This window comes from Hyaena hyaena, unplaced genomic scaffold, assembly GCF_003009895.1.
Source record: "Hyaena hyaena isolate Hyena2069 unplaced genomic scaffold, ASM300989v1 scaffold_39, whole genome shotgun sequence".
In the NCBI taxonomy this organism is placed as follows: domain Eukaryota; kingdom Metazoa; phylum Chordata; class Mammalia; order Carnivora; family Hyaenidae; genus Hyaena; species Hyaena hyaena.
In genome coordinates, this window is record NW_024080671.1 from 5,261,779 (window position 1) to 5,278,565 (window position 16,787).

The 16,787-nt window shown below is 58.2% G+C and overlaps 1 protein-coding gene across 4 annotated transcripts in view; it reads left to right on the top strand.

The window, feature by feature from the left end:
- The window catches only part of TTYH2 (tweety family member 2), a 38,084-nt gene continuing 21,297 nt past the window's right edge, over positions 1-16,787 (top strand). For 3 of the 4 annotated variants that reach the window (XM_039229801.1, XM_039229802.1, XM_039229803.1), the window contains exons 1-3: positions 1-169; positions 8,054-8,226; positions 12,988-13,099. In XM_039229801.1, coding sequence (XP_039085732.1) covers positions 41-169; positions 8,054-8,226; positions 12,988-13,099 — 414 coding nt within the window. In that variant the 5' untranslated portion in view covers positions 1-40. Of the gene's footprint in view, positions 170-3,419; positions 3,448-8,053; positions 8,227-12,987; positions 13,100-16,787 lie in introns of those variants that run through there. The other variant, XM_039229804.1, reaches the window with a different exon arrangement.

Genomic DNA, 16,787 nt, shown 5'->3' on the forward strand with positions numbered 1-16,787 from the left:
CAGCGGCGGCCGCAGCGGGCGGGCGCACTCGGGCCGAGCCATGCTGGCCGCGCGCGTGGAGTACGTCGCGCCCTGGTGGGTGGCGTGGCTGCACAGCGTCCCCCACCTGGGCCTGCGCCTGCAGCCGGTGGACAGCACGTTCAACCCCCGCGATGAGAGTTACCGGGAGGTGAGTCCGGGCCACGGCCGGAACCCCGAGCCCCCGCGGCACCCCTTCCCCCTCCTGGCCCCCCGCGGTCCACGCGCCTCTCCGACCCGTCCCCACGGTCCCCCGCAGCTTCATCACCCCTCTCCCTTTCTCCCCCGGGACGCTCGGCCACGGCCTTCCCATCTAGGAACCTCGTGGGCCGGGGAAACTGGAAAATTCGGGAGTTGTGCCCGGGATGGGCTACGGGGAAGAAGGGCGCGGCGGCTGCGCGCGGGGGAGGGGGCCGAGCGCCGGGGAGCGGGTATTTGTGCGGGTACCCGGGCAGCTTCCGAGCGAGCTTCGGGGGTGCCATAGGCGCCTCGGGCTTTTCTTCCGTCTGCGGTTCCAAGACGGGCGCTCTCTTTCCGGGTGTGTGTGGCCTGGGAGAAGTTTGAGCAGAAACTGACTGGTCTCCCCGAGTTCGGCTCCACAGCGCCCCTCCCTCCCCAGCCCCTGCCTGCGGCGCGGGAGCCGTTGCCGACACCTCTGCCTGGGCCCCTCCTGGACGGCCGCAGGGCTGGCTCCTAGCTGGCGGAGGGGGCGGCGGGGGGGAACCCACGGCCACGTGTGGGTGGTTGAGGGAAGGAACGTGGCCCCGGTCAGCCCCATCTCACACCGGCGGCCCCCGACCCCGCTCTGTACAGACCCTCCAAGGCCCTGGATTTCTACGGTCTGGGCTTCGTGGCCGGCCACTCCCCTCATCCTTGCATTCTGCCTTTTCCCTGCTCTGCCGGCCCTCCCCCCTGCCGTTTCTGTACTGCCCTAGGGGGAGGGGCTCCCCAGACCTCCGGGCCTTGGCGAACCGCACGCCCCCCCCCCCCCCCCCCCCCCCCCCCCCGGGCCTTCTGGGTCTGGGTCTGGCCAAGGCCGCCCCGGCCTCCTGTGGCTCAGCTGAGTCAATTCACTGTTGGGTCAAAGATTCAGGCTGAACAGCCCGGGTCGGGACCTATCTTGGGACTTTGACCCCTGGTGGCCTTTGCCTGCAGAAGTGTCAGGTTCTCGGGCCTGAGCTGTCAGTGTGGGGCAGGTCCCGGCAGAGCTGAGTCTGCTGGGTCTAGGGAGGCTGAGTGGGAGGCTGAGCCTGGAGTCAGCTGGTCGGCTCCCCCCTCCCCAACCCACCCAGGCCTTTCTCCTGCAGGGCCCCCCAGGGACCCTGATCTGACAGGTTGTGCTGTGCACCGGTGGTGACTGGGAGTCTAATAATAACCCCTAGTGTCCCCGTCACCCTCAGGCCCCAGGCACATGGTGCCTGCCCTTCCAGAAAGAGGAGGCCATAAGACCCCGTCCTGCTAAGAGGCAGTCAGGCCGGTTAGAGGGCTCCCCCCTCCTCTGTGTCTGCCCCTCCCTCTCCCAGAGCCCCGCCTGTGGAAGTCAGCCTTCCCTGAGAATGCGGCCGCCTGGGGGTAGGTCCAGGGAGTCTTCCGCTCCCAATAAATGCATGAAAAGAGGCGGATATGATTTCTGAGACAGCTGTGTGGTTGGTGTGTGTGTGTGTGTGTGTGTGTGTGTGTGTGTTGGTGTGTCCCAAATCCTGTGCCCTAGATTCTGCACCCAGGGTCTCTAACCATAATCTTCTCCTCTCCATGGGAAGAAATCTAAACTGGCTGAGCCAAGAAGACCTTCAGGAGTGGAGAGTGGGGAGGGGGGTAGGGCACTCCCCCCCCACTCCTCCACCCCCCACATGGCCACAGAGACAGCGCCTGTCCAGCCTACAGCTGTGGCTAGCGGGGCCTGAACCTCCCCGACCTCACTCAGTCCCATGGACAGGTGGCCGCTGGGCCGCAGGGACTCACTCCCAGCCCCAGCCCCTCTCCTCCCCGTATTGTGCCAGGTTTAGACCCTGGCACACCGTATTGGGCATCAAATGACTTCCAATGATGAGCGAGCGGCCTGCCTGGCCCTCCTCCTGAGGGCACTGAGTGGGATGTGGGTGTGGTGGGCCAGGGTGGAAAGTGGGGCCCGGCGTGTTATTTAAGGAGGCTCATAGTTGGCTAAGTTCCTTAGTGTCTGACCATGGGGTCTCTCCTGGCAGCCTCTTTCCTCCCAGATGACAGGTCAGTTAACACCATGGATCGGACACCTTCTACTGTCAGTCATCTGAGTGCTCAGCAAACTTGATTGGGGCCAGGGCTGTGCCAGACGTGGGGTCACGTGATCGCCAAGGCTTCTGGGCTCGGCTGCCACAGCTGAGTATGTGTGGCTGGGGCTCTGCCATCCAGCTGCCTGGATAGGAATCCCAGTTCTGTCACTTACTGTGTGTCCTCTCTGGTGTCTGTACATCTCTGAACCTCACTTCCCTCATCTGCAAGTATTGAATGAGACACTGTATGCAACACGCTCAGTGCATGGAGGGCCCGTAGCACATAGTGGGACCCGGTGACACACATCATTAGACTAGCCTGCGGTTCAGTAACGTGTCTGAGGGCAAACTCCTCTTGGGCGATACAGAAGAAAGAGATTTTCTTCTACAGACACTGATCAGGGAGGAGCTAACTGATGCCCCGAATGTTCAAATGAACGATCCGGTGATACGGTGCATGAGTGTGTGCACCAAAGAGTAAGTGGAAAGGGCAACAGGCAGGGGCAGGACTGGAGGAAAGCTCCAGAAGGCAAAGCTGTGCAGGGATTTGGAAGGAGAGGGAGCTCTTAGAAGAGTGGAGATGACAGACTAGTAACTCCCCTGGTGACCTGAAATATCCTGAGCAAATTCAGCTTCCAGAACATTCCTAAGGAAGCAGGGGCTCCCATCCACTTTCTGGAGTCTTGAGGAGCAGTAAAAGCCCACTGAGGGCTGATCTTGCCATCCCTCCTCCCCCCACCCGTGGACTTGACCCTGCGCCCCCAGTTCCAAGCTGTGTGTGCAGAGGGGAAGCCGACCCCAGACCTCTCAGCCTGACTCTCTCACCTTTGATGCACGAGGGGTAGAGATGGAGAAAACACCCATGGTCAAGTGGAGGAGGAAAGGACCTGATAAGTGAACAGATCTAAAGCTTATGGCCAGTGCCTGGCACGTCCTAAGTTGCCACAAGCACAGCTTGGAAAGGAGACCCCACCTGGCCAGGTGTCCACAGGGCGGAGTTGGGGACACAGAGAGAGCACCTGGCCCTGAATCCGGTTGTGTCTCTTTCCCAGAACAAGCTACTTGGATTCCTTCCTTCAGCTGTGCCTTCACCCCACCCTCCCCCAACAGCAGGGACACCAGATGCTGATGAACTGATGTACTTGAAGTGTCTTAGTGAAGTTCCAAAGGCCGTGCAAAGGTTCGTGGTGGCCATGGTCAAGGTGCAAGAGCCACACATGTGCTTCCTGTTCCACCTTTCCTTTCCGGGCTTTGGGAGACGAGCCATCCTTTCTGGATGGGCATGATGACGTAGAGGAGAGGTTTTCAACTTTTTACATTTAGACCTGGATTTCCATGCATAAATTTTGGATGGTGGTTCAGTTCATAGGCTCCCCAGAGAGTCCCAAGTATATGACCTCAGGCCAGGGGTGGGGACAGCGTGGGGGCCAGACCCAGAACTACAGGGCTCCCCCCACCCCCTTCCTTGGGGGTAGCTCTCAGGAGGAAAGGCCCAGCTGGGAGCCCAGCCGAGGAGCCAAACTTGGAATGAGGAAGCCCCATTCATCCAGTCTGAACACTGAGTCATGGTCATCAGACGATCACGCTGCGCCCCCCTCCCCTCCTGGGGGTGAGGGGGGGCTTAACCCTTCCCTCCAGTGGTGCAGCTCCCCTCCCTCTGCCTCACCCCCAGGCTGGCTCGCTCTCTAGCTGTCTCTTGACATCCTGGCATGAGAGGGTGCTCAGGCTGACGCCCCCTCCCCTGCCTAGTGCAGAAGCCCATCGTGGTCCGCGTTCCCAGAGTACAAATCAGTCAGTGCCGCCCCAGCTCTGGGGTTCTCATTACAAAGTGACAAACCAGAACTAATTGAAGTCACTTAGATGAGGAGAGAGGCTGGAGCCCCGAGCCCTGCTGTGGGGCTGCTGTGGGCTGGTGTGTGGCAGTGCAGGGAGGTGGTGGCCACCTCTGGACACTGGGGTGGCATGGCTCACGTGGGAAACTACTTTCTAGGCTCTGTCGGAGCGGGGGACTTGTGAGCAGAGCTCCCAGCTCCCTTTGGAAGGGAGGTTTGCTCTCCCCCAACCCCCACCTGCCACACACACGGACTTGCAGTGTTAATTAGGGGCAAGAAAATAATTGCTCATTCCCGGGGTGCAGGTGACATGGAGGTGGCTGTGGGGTGGTTCTGCTGGTTAGGCTTCCACTCCCTCCTCCCTCCAGCTCCTCCTTCCTTCCTTCCCCAACTTCCTCCTTTCCTTCCCTGCCCCGCACCCCTCCCCAGCCTGTCCCACCCTATCCCCCCAGCACCCAGGGAGAGATCTGGAAGTGAACTGATAACCAAAGGGCCCCCTGCATTTGGGTTTCCCAGGCCTGGTGTCTCCCAGGCTGGGCTGCATGACGGGGAGCCCACTTGAGGCAGCAGCTGCCCGGCTTGGGAGGCCCTGCCCCGGGGACTAGGCTCGCAGGGGTGCCGGGGGCCGAGAAGGCTCAGAGAGCATGACCAGAGGGGCAGCACACGGACTAAGGGCAGCAGCTGGCCTCAGTTTGCAGAGACTGAAATGGCACCGACCCACGTCTAGACTACCGCGTAGAGGTCCTCCCTCGCTGGGTGGGGACACGTGGCAGAGTGGTGGCTTTTCCTGCGTAGGGAGAGACTGGCCAGGAAGCCAGCTAGAAGTCAAGGGTAGCGGGGAGGAGGTCTGGGTGTTAACTACTCTCAGATGTACACAAAAGGTCTGTCTGGGTTTGGTTGCTTTTTTTTTTCTCATCAGGAACAACTTAAAGGAAAGTGTGCGCCTCGTTATGTGCGTACTATACCATCCTGATAACATTCCCAGCCCCTCAGGAGTCCCTCACACTCTTTCCCAGTTGATACCCTCCCAAAGGGAATTACTGTTCCCACCTGTCACTAGAGGTACGCTTCTCTGGGGCACCTGGGTGGCTCAGTTGGTTGAGCATCCGACTCTTGATTTTGGCTCAGGTCCTGACCCCAGGGTCGTGGGATCGAGCCCCGTGCTGGGCATGGAATCTGCTTGAGATTCTTCCTCCCTCTCTCTATCTCCATCTGCCCTTTCCTCGCTTGCTCACACACATGCACATGCACTTTTTCTCCCTCTAAAAAATAAGAAAGAAAGAAAAATAAAAATATAGGTGGGCTTCTCTGACTTTGAACTTTATGTCTGCCGTTTGGCCTGGCCTGTCTCTCCCGCCACTGTGTCCCTGAGATCGCCATCTGGCCGCGTGGAGCTGCGGCTTTCTTCCCCCAGCCGCGTAGTATTGCAGTTTATGACTAGAGCACGATGTGGATGTATCTGTTTTCTTGTTGGTGGACATTTGCGTTATTTCCGCTCTTGGGCCATTGCCACTGCTGTGAACGTTCATGTACGTATTCTCCGGGGACACAGGCCCTGCTTTCTGTAAAGTAAATATCCAGGAGCGGAATTGCTGGCTTGTGGCCACATGCTCGTTGCACAGTGGTTTGCAGATTGGTAAGGGGATCCCTGGGTCTTAGCAGAGGGGCCTTAGGGGCCTGCGAGAGGGTGGCCAGGACAAAGCATGGCTTTTCTGTCCACTCCTCAGTCACAGGAGGCCCTGGATAACCGGCCTCCGCTAAGCAAGTGTGTTCAAAGAAAATGTTAAGCTGCTGGAAAAGGTTTGAGGAAGTCTGTCGACACTAATTGGTGCTCCCAGACTTGCGCGGGACGTGGATCTCCTGCATCATCCCTAGATGCAGTTCTGACTCACTAGGGTCCAGAGTGAGGCTTGAGACCCTGCGTTTCTAACAAGATTCTGCATTCTAAGAGAGGTCCGTGTTGAACGGGCCAGTGAACTTCACTTTGAGTGGTGAGCCCCTCACATCCGTCTTCCTTGGCCCCCTTCACCTTGGCCTGGGGTTGCAGGACCCTCCAGTGAGGACGTGCGGGCTGGGGGCAGGAAGGTGGTCACTCCTCTCTACCCTCTCCCCCGGGTGGGTCAGTCACGGGACAAGCCATGCCTGGCCACACCATGAGGATTTCAGGGACACTTCTGTTTGTTTGGTTTTTTTTTTTTAATGTTTTTATTTATTTCTGAGAGAGAGAGAGACAGCGTGAGCAGGGGAGGGGCAGAGAGAGAGGAAGACACAGAATCGGAAGCAGGCTCCAGGCTCTGAGTTGTCAGCACAGAGCCCGACGCGGGGCTCGAACCCACGAACCGTGAGATCATGACCGGAGCCAAAGTCGGACCCTTAACCGACTGAGCCCCCCAGGCGCCGCCCCGCAGGGACCCTTCTGCAGGGGTGATGTGCTCTGATCCACTAGGCCTTCCCAGCTGCCTGGAAGGGGGCTTCTCGTCCACACTGCTGAGGGAGGGAGGCCAGCGGAGAGGCGAGTTCCTGCCACACCAGTGACGTATTTCTCCCAAGTGGAGGTGAAGCCACGCTACGGCCCCTCTGGCATCCCCGTTCCCAAATGAGCCATGGCTCCTGCCGCTTCTGGGTCATCCCCACCACGCTGGCTGTTTGTCCGTGAGGCTCAGAAGCCTCCAGGTGCAGGTGACCAGGAGAGTAGCTTGAGTCAGGGTCCCTGAGACCTCGCAGGGCCAAGCAAGGAGAGACAGGGTAGACCCAGTAGGTGCCTCACTTCTCTGAGCCCCTGCCCAGCCCCCCGCCCCCACCTAAAACGGCCCCCAGCCTGAGGACCACAGAGCCCAGCCTCTGTTTTCCAGGGCCGTCTTCTGCGTGTGTGCAGCCCCGCACAAGTCTGGTCTCCCATCTTAGACCGGGAGGTCCTGGCATCTGCCCAACTCTGCCGGTCACCCCCACCAGCATTAGGGTTCCCTGAAACAGGCTCCCACCCCAGCAGTCCCACCCCGCACTCGAGCGCTGGGGGCTCCAGACCGGGGACCACCCGAGGGCGCATGGGTGGAGCAGGGGGAGGCTGGTAGCTCAGGAGCCTGACAGGTCCAGCCCTGGCCGCCAGCCACCAATCCTGGGGCCATCTGGTGTCCATCTGGCTGATGCCAGAGACTGGAGGGCAAGGAGGGGGCTGCCTGCAGGCCTCCTGGCAGACGGTAGCTCATCTGCAGGACCCCGAGGTGCTCGGCTGGCCTGAGACGGCGCCTCCTGCCGCCTTCAGAATTTGGGGCTTTGCTGCTGCCCTTGGCACCTGGCAGATGTCTATCCCTTTATGGATTTAATGAAACGGACCCCATGGGAGCATGTCCTGGCTTCTCCCCTCCCCCTCCAGCACAGCTGGCTTCTGGAGGGCCCCCAGCATCTAGAACAAGGCTCAGAGGAAGCAGATGCCCCAGGCGTCCCTTCCTGGCCCTGTCCCAGGTTCCGCGTGGCTTCCGCAACATCCTGCGCAAGCCTTGTAGCCTCCAGGAGGCCACGGCCCTCGGACCCCCGTGGATGTCCCCCTCCCTGTCTGTCCCCCAGCCACGCAGCTTATCACCCACAGCCCCCACTGCCAGCTGGCGGTTCCTGCCCCATCTGTTGAACGTCTCAGGGTGGCTCATGAGGCAGGGCCTGGTCCATATCTTCATGCAGGCGCATAAACCACCAACCTGAGCCGAGCTCCTTCTCCCTCACTTCCGCCCCCACACCCCCACCCCGCCCGAGTGCCAGGCGCCCTGTGTACGGGGTGGGAGCCTCAACTGTGGGAGGAGGGAGGCAGGGCAGAGGAGGGGATGGGTGACAGACCACGTGTAGTCACGGCTTCTACACCCACAGCCGGAGTGGGAGCTCGGGGCCCCGGGGCAAGGCACCTCCCAGAGCCACCATGGGACCAAGTGGTGCAAGTGGTGACATCTGGCATCTCTTCTGCAGTCGCTGATGTTCCTGGGGCTGCTGGCCGCCGTCTGCCTGGGCCTGAACCTCATCTTCCTCGCGGCGTACGTGGTCTGTGCATGCTGCTGCAGGCGGGATGAGGCCGTTCAGACCAAGCGGCACAACTCCTGCTGTGTCACCTGGACGGCGGTGGTGGCCGGCCTCATCTGCTGGTGAGTGCCCCGTGCGCTGGGCGCCGCGTGAGCAAGGGGGCGAGGCGGGCCCAGTGCCCACGGGTGCAGGAGTGAGCTTGTGTGGGCCTGATCGCGTGTGTCGTGATGACCATGACCCCTGCTTCCTCTCCCTCCGCCACCATCCAGCCCCTCACCAAACCCCAAGAGGTTCATCTGTTGTCTGGCCACGTCTCCTGACCGAGCTCCAGGTACCTTGATGGCAGAGCCTTGCACGGGGTGAAGGCTCTTCTTGCCAGGTATCGGGGATGGACAGAGGGCGTGTCTGTTGTTTGCATCTGGCTACCCTGCCCGCTGGTCTGCGAGGTCAGAGAAAACTTGACTGCGTCTCCATCAATTCCGTCTTCTCAAGACATCAGTAGCTCTCAGCGCCGTCATACGGCGAAGGAGGGTTTCTAGCTCCACACAAGAACCCCACACTCCCCGGGCGGGACCCACACATGCTCTGTGTTCGGGAGTTGCTTGTATGTTTCTTGTTCTCGTATCTACAGAGGTTTTTCCAAAAGCCTCGGATCCGCCCTGAGACGCTCCTGGGGGCGGTCAGCCTCGAGGCGTAGAGAGCCTCATTCCTAAGTGTCCGTTGTGTCCCACGGTGGGACTTAGCCCTCTCAGCAGCAGAACGAGAGGCAGGCGGGGCGCACTGGTCCTGGGGGTGAGGATACCTGGGCTGCAGCCTCACTTCTTACTGTGGTCTCTTCTCCATGACACCATGATCCTGTCCCGTCCCCCCTGCGACCTAAGGGTCCTCTAAGCCAAGATACGGAAGCAGCAAGAAGAAACAGTGATGGCCAACACGCTGAGCACTAGGGCTGCAGGGGTGGGGGGTGGGGGTGGGCAGGGAACACACAGCTGGGTCCTAAATCATAAACTGCCCGAGTCAGGAGTTCAAAGACAAGTCTGACTCCCGGCAGAGAGGAGGTGCCACAAAGTAACCAGAATAAAGGCCTCCTGCTGGAGGGGAGCGAGAGACAGCAAGGAACCCGTAGTGCTCACCGGGCAGTGAGCCCTGTCTGTGGGAAATCAGATTTAAACAAACAAACAAACAAACTGCAAATGACAGAAGGATACTTTGGAACAGTAAGAATGACTTTGGAGGGTCAGTTCCAATAAGCGATAATTACCAGCTGTTTAAGGAAAACCCAGAACAGAAGGAAGGCGTGTGGCATGACTCACTCTTCAGAATTCTCCATGCTGTTTGTACCAGGCGAGAGCGAGCCAGCGGTAAGCAGCACAGGTGCTAATTCTGCCTTCCGTGGCCCTTGGTCCACTGGGAGAGGCAGAGAACCACATACTGTTTACAGTTACAAACTAAATTACAAACTGAGGAGTAAGTTTGGAGGAAAGGAACAAGTGTAAAGCTGATGGCCGACTCGAGTCGGGCGTTACTGGGTGACCAAGACCCATAGGCTGACCAGGCAGAAGTCGGGGCAAGGTAGGAGAAGATGCTTCCAGCTGGAAGGAAGAGGAGCATGTGCAAAGGCCCTGTGGCAGGAGGGAGCACAGAACATTTAAGGAACTGAAAGAAGCCAGTGAGGCTGGAGCCGAGAGAGCAGATGAAGGGGTTGGGGTGAGGGTGCTATGGGGGTCTTGGGGAACAGCCGTAAGTGGAATGGTCGACAGTCCCTTCACTGGGGTTATGCTCAGATTGGAAGGTTGTGCTCAGATTCTTCTGGAGAAGAGGGGAGCTTCAGTCCACAGAAGAAAGCAGCAGCAGCAGGTTCCCGAAATGACACAAGGGGTATGAGGAGAGCTCCTCGTGTTTCTATTTGGGAGACAGTAATTTTATAGCTGGGAAAGGTAGGCAGAGCCACTGCCACATTTATTCTCTCTTTTATTGAGCAGAAATGGTCCGTGTGGCCCAGGCAGGACCCATGACACCCAGAGGGAGCCGGGAGGCCCTCGTTACACAGCCGCGGCCATGTCTGGTCTTGGAGGGCCACGTGCCCTCCCAGACTAGCTCCGATAAATCCAGACTAGGAGAAGGCAGAAAATTAGAACATCTCCCATCCCCCAAACAGGGCAAGGGATGGAAAGGCGTTGGCTTCATGCTGAATCCCCAGAAAACACTAGATCCTGACGCAGGGAAACTAAAGGAGAAAGTTAGAAGCACAAGGAGCAAACAAAAGGTATTTTTCAGAACATAATAACAATCTTTTAAAAATTTTAATGTTTAGGGGCGCCTGGGTGGCTTAGTCGGTTAAGCGTCCGACTTTCGCTTAGGTCATGATCTCGCGGTTCGTGGGTTCAAGCCCCGCGTCGGGCTCTGTGCTGACTGCCAGCTCAGAGCCTGGAGCCTGTTTCAGTCTGTGACTCCCTCTCTCTCTGACCCTACACTGCTCACGCTGTCTCTCTCTCTCTCTCTCTCTCTCCTAGAAATAAATAAAAAAACATAAAAAAAAATTTTTTTTAAATTTTAATGTTTATATATTTTTTGAGAGATATAGAGAGAGTGTCAGGGATGGGGGAGGGGCAGAGAGAGAGGGAGACACAGAATCTGAAGCAGGCTCCAGGCTCAGCTGTCAGCACAGAGCCCGACGTGGGGCTTGAACCCACGAACCCTGAGATCCTGACCTGAGCCGAAGTCAGATGCTTAACCGACTGAGCCACCCGGGTGCCCCTAAAGTTTTTTTTTTTTAAATAATGTCCCTGAATAGAAGATCATAAGACTACAGCGGGTCTAATGTCTGAGTATCTCAGCTGGACGGCCATCCCTGTGGCTGTCATGGAGAAATACGGACTGGACAGTGGTGCAGTGAAGTGGATTCAAAGTTGGTTGAACATGTGCTTGACTGAACGGAGTGCACAGCAGGCCACCAAACCAAGGCCAGCGTGTGTGCGTGTCTGTGTGTTACACACAGGAAGCGGTAGGAACTTTGCTTTCAACTAAGTGCACGCTGACACGGTGGGCGCCCCTTACCCACACTTTCCACACGCGCTCCAGGTGATTCTGGCCTGTGGTCCGAGAGCCACTTTCTAAGAAACACTGAGCTCAGGGCTGAGCCCACCCTGGGAGGAGGTTTCGGTGAAATCTCCCAGGGCTTCCTCCCTAGATCCTTCCTCTTTAAGGAGCAGAGAAAACATGTAAGTGTGCACACATGTGCGTTCATCTCCCGCCCACCCCCAAAGTTAGTGTTTCCTCTGGGTGAAATCTCGGAGGCTGCTCAGTGAACCTTCAGATGCCCCCCCAGCGGCAAGGGGCGGACGAAGTACAGCAGATGACGTAGGCGAGATGTGAGATGATTTGTCCCGGCTGGAATGTTGGACTAAAACCAACTAGATGCGGTTTCACAGCGTTAGATTTAAAGCTCTGCTTTTGCTTAAAACAAAACGAGAATCAGAGCGGGACTCCAGGAAGGAGGGGAGATCCAGGGGCGTCATAGGCCATGGGGTCGGCGGTGGGGCGTGGGGGGCTGCCAGGGCTTAGCCCCCGGTGCTTAGAGCCGGGTGGACACCTGGCCTGCGTGCCTCACCCAGAGGCCGTGTTTAGGAGTGACAGTGACCCCTTGGAGGGGTTGAACCCTGTGGACGGTGATCATGGGGACCGGGGTCTGGAGGGCACGTGTCTGACATGGAGAGCAGGAGGGAAGGGGTGACACGGAGCCCCATTCCATGTCTGAGGGGCGTCTTGCAGAATTAGAGGCTTATTCTGGCCCCCCCCCCCTCCAAGGACAGTCGAGAACGAGTGCGTGAGCGGTGTGAGGACGTAGGCTTCAGCTCCACGTAAGAAGGAACTTTCTACCAACTGGAAGGTTTCAGTACAGCAGGTGGCCCCATGGGTGCTGTGCGGAAGCAGGGGGAAAGGGTAGAGAATGAGAGGGGGGAGACCCCAGCTCCTGGAGGTTTCAGGAGAGACCTCAGTGGTCCCCCAAGCCTCCCTGTGACAGTCCCCTGGGGAGCAGGTGAAGGTGCAGGCCCCAAATCTACTGCAGCAGAATCCCTAGGGCCAGGCAGGCAACCGTCCCCCCTTCGGAGCTGCCGGACTCGAAGACAGTACGAGTATTCTGTGCCTAAAGGAAATGCACCGTAGAGCTAGTCAGCCAGGCCAGGGTCCAGGTGGCCGTGAACCTTCACCCCCATCCCCCTCGCCTGCCAGAACCCCCTCCCCTCCCTTCCTGGGGAGGAGAGAGCGCCTTACTCAAAAACCCGCTTTCCACGGATGTTTAGAGCAGCTCTGTTCATAATCGCCAAAACTTGGAAGCAACCGAGGTGCCCTTCCTAGGTGAATGGGTAAATCCAGACGATGGACTGTTACTCAGCACTAGAAAGAAATGAGCTCTCAAGCCATCAAATGACGCGGAGGAACCTTAAGGGCACGTCGCTGCGTGAAGGGAGCCGACCTGAAACGGATGCTCACTGCCAGATTCCAACCGTATGACATTCCGGGAAAGGAAGAAACTACGGAGACGTGAAAAGATCGGGCTTGCAGGGGAGGGAGGGACGGATAGGTGGAGCACAGAGGTGAAGGGCGGCGAAACCAGTCCGTAGGATACCGTAATGATGGATACGTGTCATACGTTTGTCCAGACCCACAGAACATACCAGACCAAGGGTGATCCCTGGGGTAAGCCGTGGACTCTGGGTGATAATGATGTGTCAGTTGTAGGTATTCTCAATGGCTCGGGGCACATGGGAAATCTCTGTACCGCTGCTCAACTTTTCTGTGAATCTGCCCCCCAAAATACTGTACTTTAAGAAAACAACTTCCGGTGTCACCTCTGACTTTGTTTGGGGTCTCGCCTGTAGTGCTGCGGTGGGCGTTGGTTTCTATGGAAACAGCGAGACCGGTGACGGGGTGTACCAGCTGATCTACGCCTTGGACAACGCAAACCATACCTTCTCGGGGATAGATGTGCTGGTAAGGCTCAAGGGCAGCAGCTGGCCCGGCCGGGCGCAGCCCGTGAGGTCACTGTGCTCAGAACAAGGGCCCCAGTCACAGCCCAGCCAGCTTGGCTCCGGGTGCGGGGGGGGGGGAGCGGGGGGGCTTGGAGCGGACACCCCTTGGGGCTGCAGTTGGTTCTGCTGGGAGTAAACAGGCAATTTCTGCTCTTCAGGCAGGGAGGGGCGGTGAGGATAGGGGTGCGGACCGGGTCCTGGGACTCCAATCCTGGTCACTTCCGGAGGGCTGAGCACTGCTTGTCCCAGGGGAGCCTGAATGTGGAAAATCAGCCCCGTGGTGTTTGATGTTCAAGTGCTACGGATGGGGCGCCGTGAGGTTGATGAGATATCGAGGTGTAAAACTCGTCAAAACCAAGCGAAGCGCCCTGAGGGATGGTAAGGCAGGTGTCCTCCGGGCTCTGGCGTCCAGCTGGGGTCTCAGGGTGGAGGGCTGTGCAGGCCGCCAGAGGAGGGGTCAGAATTCTGGGGCCACAGCCACGCTGCTGGGCCGCTGGCCTCAGGGAAAGACCAAGGGGAGGGGTGCGGAATCAGGGTTTTCTCAAACACCGACCTTGGCACTGGCCTCCAAGTGCTTGTCACCTTCTCTGGCCTAGAAACTTCGCCAGTTTCCAGGTATAGTCCCTGTACCCCTAGGAGCCATGTTCCAATAGAAAAGGCAGAGGGCAGTTTTCAGGGAAGCCAGTCTTTGGGCATCCACACTGTTCCTGGTCCCCTCCAGACCCAGCCCCCTGCAGAGGGGTGACCTCAGCAAACAGCCAGTTTGTGTCTTTGGGCAGCGTCGCCCACAAAGTCCAGCCCCAGCCAGAGCATTTGGACATTGCCCTGGTACTGGGTCTGGAAGAGGATTCGACCTCATGGCCCCTCCTTAAGCTCCTCTAAGACCTTAATCCCCCAGCAGCCCTTGGCAGGGGTCGGGTGGTGTACCTTAAAGGGACAGCACCCAGGAAGGCTGCTGACGTGGCTCTGGCCTCAGAGAGGGCCCTTCTGGGGCCCTGAGGGTCACATGCCAAGACCGGGGCCCACCTGTCTCGCAGCGCCCGTTCATCCACCCCTGCATCTATCGGAACCCATCCCTGGGAGACTGAGTCGTCCAGACACCAGGCAGAGGCAGCTCTGTGGGGCGAGGGTGGGTGGCTGGGATGTGGGGCTGACGGCAGCCTCGAGGCTGAACACAGCCTGACCAGCCCTGGAGGCATGGGGGGTCCACACCTTCTGGGCCCCCCAGCCCCCACCTCTGCCCTGGTGGGGAAGGGGCTCTGTGGTTACTCCCTTAGGCTCTGCCTCCCACCCTCCCACCACCCACCAACACCAGACCCCCTAGAGGAGGAACCCATCCCCAAAAGGAGAGTCCCTTGCCCCAGAAAGCCACAGAGAAAATGACCTGCTCTAGTTGACTAGGGCCATCCTGATGGGAAAGATTGAGTTCTTCCCGTAAGATGGGAATATACACACGCAAAAGGAGCTGGGAACAAGCCCCCAGGCTGGCCCATCCACCCCGAGGGCTGAGTATCCAGGCCAGGTTTGGACATTCCAGAGCAAGCCTCATATCTCCAAACTCCCCCACGTTCCCAAAGGGAAGGGTTCCATGTGTCCCTGGATATCAACCCCTCATCTTCAGTGCACCGTTTCTGAAAGTCGAGGTCAGCAGTCCCAGGCTTGTGTGATGGCAGCTGCGAGCTGCCTCCATCCTGCCCAGGACCCCCGCCTGCCGCCTCTGGGGAGCCCAGGGGCCCCCGGTGGAAAGGCAGGGCTCTGGGCCCTTGCCAGAGCCTGTGAGGCTGGTGTGGGCATCAGGGTGGGCACCTACCACTCTGGGTCCCAAGGGCTACAAGAGAGACAGCAGAGTTTGGAGGGCTCCCCGGATCTGAGGGATGAAGGCCAACATCAGCTGAAAATGGTGTTCAATGAGATAATGCCGGTGAAAGTGCCTGCTAATCTACAAAGTCCCCCCAGATGGGGTGACTATGATAATGAGTGCCATTATTATAATTACGATAATTATATATGTTCCTGTAATCACTGTGAAGGAGAGAGGAGGCTTGGGTGGGTGGAGGTGGGCGTGGGGAGGCCAGGACTCCCAGAACAGGTCAGGCAGCCAGAACCGGGCCAGAGCAAGATGAGCCCTTCAGGGCTCTCCTGGACCAGAAGCCCCACCCCTGCACCCTTCCACCCTGAGGACCCCAGTGGGTGGGGGCCACAGCTCAAGGCTCAGGCAGAACTGGCAGGCTTCTGAGTCAGCTGCACATTTTGATTTGGGGGTGGTCAGAAAGGATCATTTGGGAGTGGGGGGGGGAGGGGTCCTCTCTCTGGTCCAGTGCCCCCCATCCACCTCCTCTCTTCCAGTGAAGAGGGCACGAGCTCCAGCCACTCACCCAGGGGATCAGGCACACCTCTAACCCCTCTGCCCCCTGGTGTGACTGCCCTTCTAGAAAACCTCACTAAGTAGAGACGCTTCCTCCCCTCTGGAAGGTTTTCAAACTTGAGTGCCTGGTAAACGCAGATTGCCGGGGCCTCCCCCGCAGTTCCTGATTCTGTAGGTCTGGCACACGGCTGAGAATTTGCGACTGATCGCCCAGCTGCGGCTGGGTCAGGGGTCACTGCTCCATCCTCTGGGGGACACCTGCCCGCTCGCCCCAATCCCAGGCCAGCCCAGGGAGCTGAGTGAGCCGCCCTCTGTTTTTCACAGAGCTTGTCACCGGGGTGGGGGAGAACTCTGTCCCAACTCCGGCACGTCCCTGGTCCCTGTCCCTTGGGAGCTCTGTGTCACCCTCTGAGTGAGGCCTGAGGGGGTCGCGGGCAGGCAGTGGAATGGAGTGGGGAACAGGAGGGGGCAGGGCCGTAAGCAGGTCAACGTTGTGATTTTTGTTTTTTTTTGTTGTTGTTATCTTTGGGAGGCCATCCCGAAGGAAGCGAGGGACCTGACAGATGTTCTACCGGCTTTTGGGTTTTTTTTTTTTCCCCAAGGAAAGATTTAAGGAATCAAGAAGTTAAAACTGCAGAGCTATGGAAGGAGAAAAACAAGCATCTTACAGAAAAAGTTTACAGATCATTTTTAGCAGCCCTTTGCTCTAAAGCCCGTTATCTATCATGGAGGAGTATAAAAAATATCCTAATCTTGGCATTTAGTGCCCTTCGGACCAATGGTGACGAAGCACTTACACGTGGATCTTAGTGAATTGAAATGGAGGGTTTATTAATAGTTAGAGAATCTGCCTTTATGTCTCTTTTCCTTCCATGTGAAGCTGTAAACTGCCCGATCTAGACTACTTCTGCCGTCTGGTATCTCTTAGTCCTTAAGCAGCTTGTAAGAATGGAGAACAAGCCAGGAAATGGAACAAGGCTCTGACATTGAAAAACAAAACAAAGGGGAACAAAGGAGGCCATTCTCTTTTCTGGAACCCGGAACACAGCGCAGATGCGAAACGCCACAGTGTTGCCTCACACGTTGCCCCTCGGCTGGTGACCAGGAGTGTTATCTAATGGGCCTTCCCTGCGGGAAGCTTCTGTCCTTCCCCTGGCATTTAATCTTCCAGACCCGGGGGAGCTGAGGCCGCCCGAGGAGGATTAGCACACACTCCGCCCTCCATCCGGTTCTGCTTGTTGGTTTGGCCAGTTTTGACAACAGAGCCTTGGTCCCCTCGCCGCCA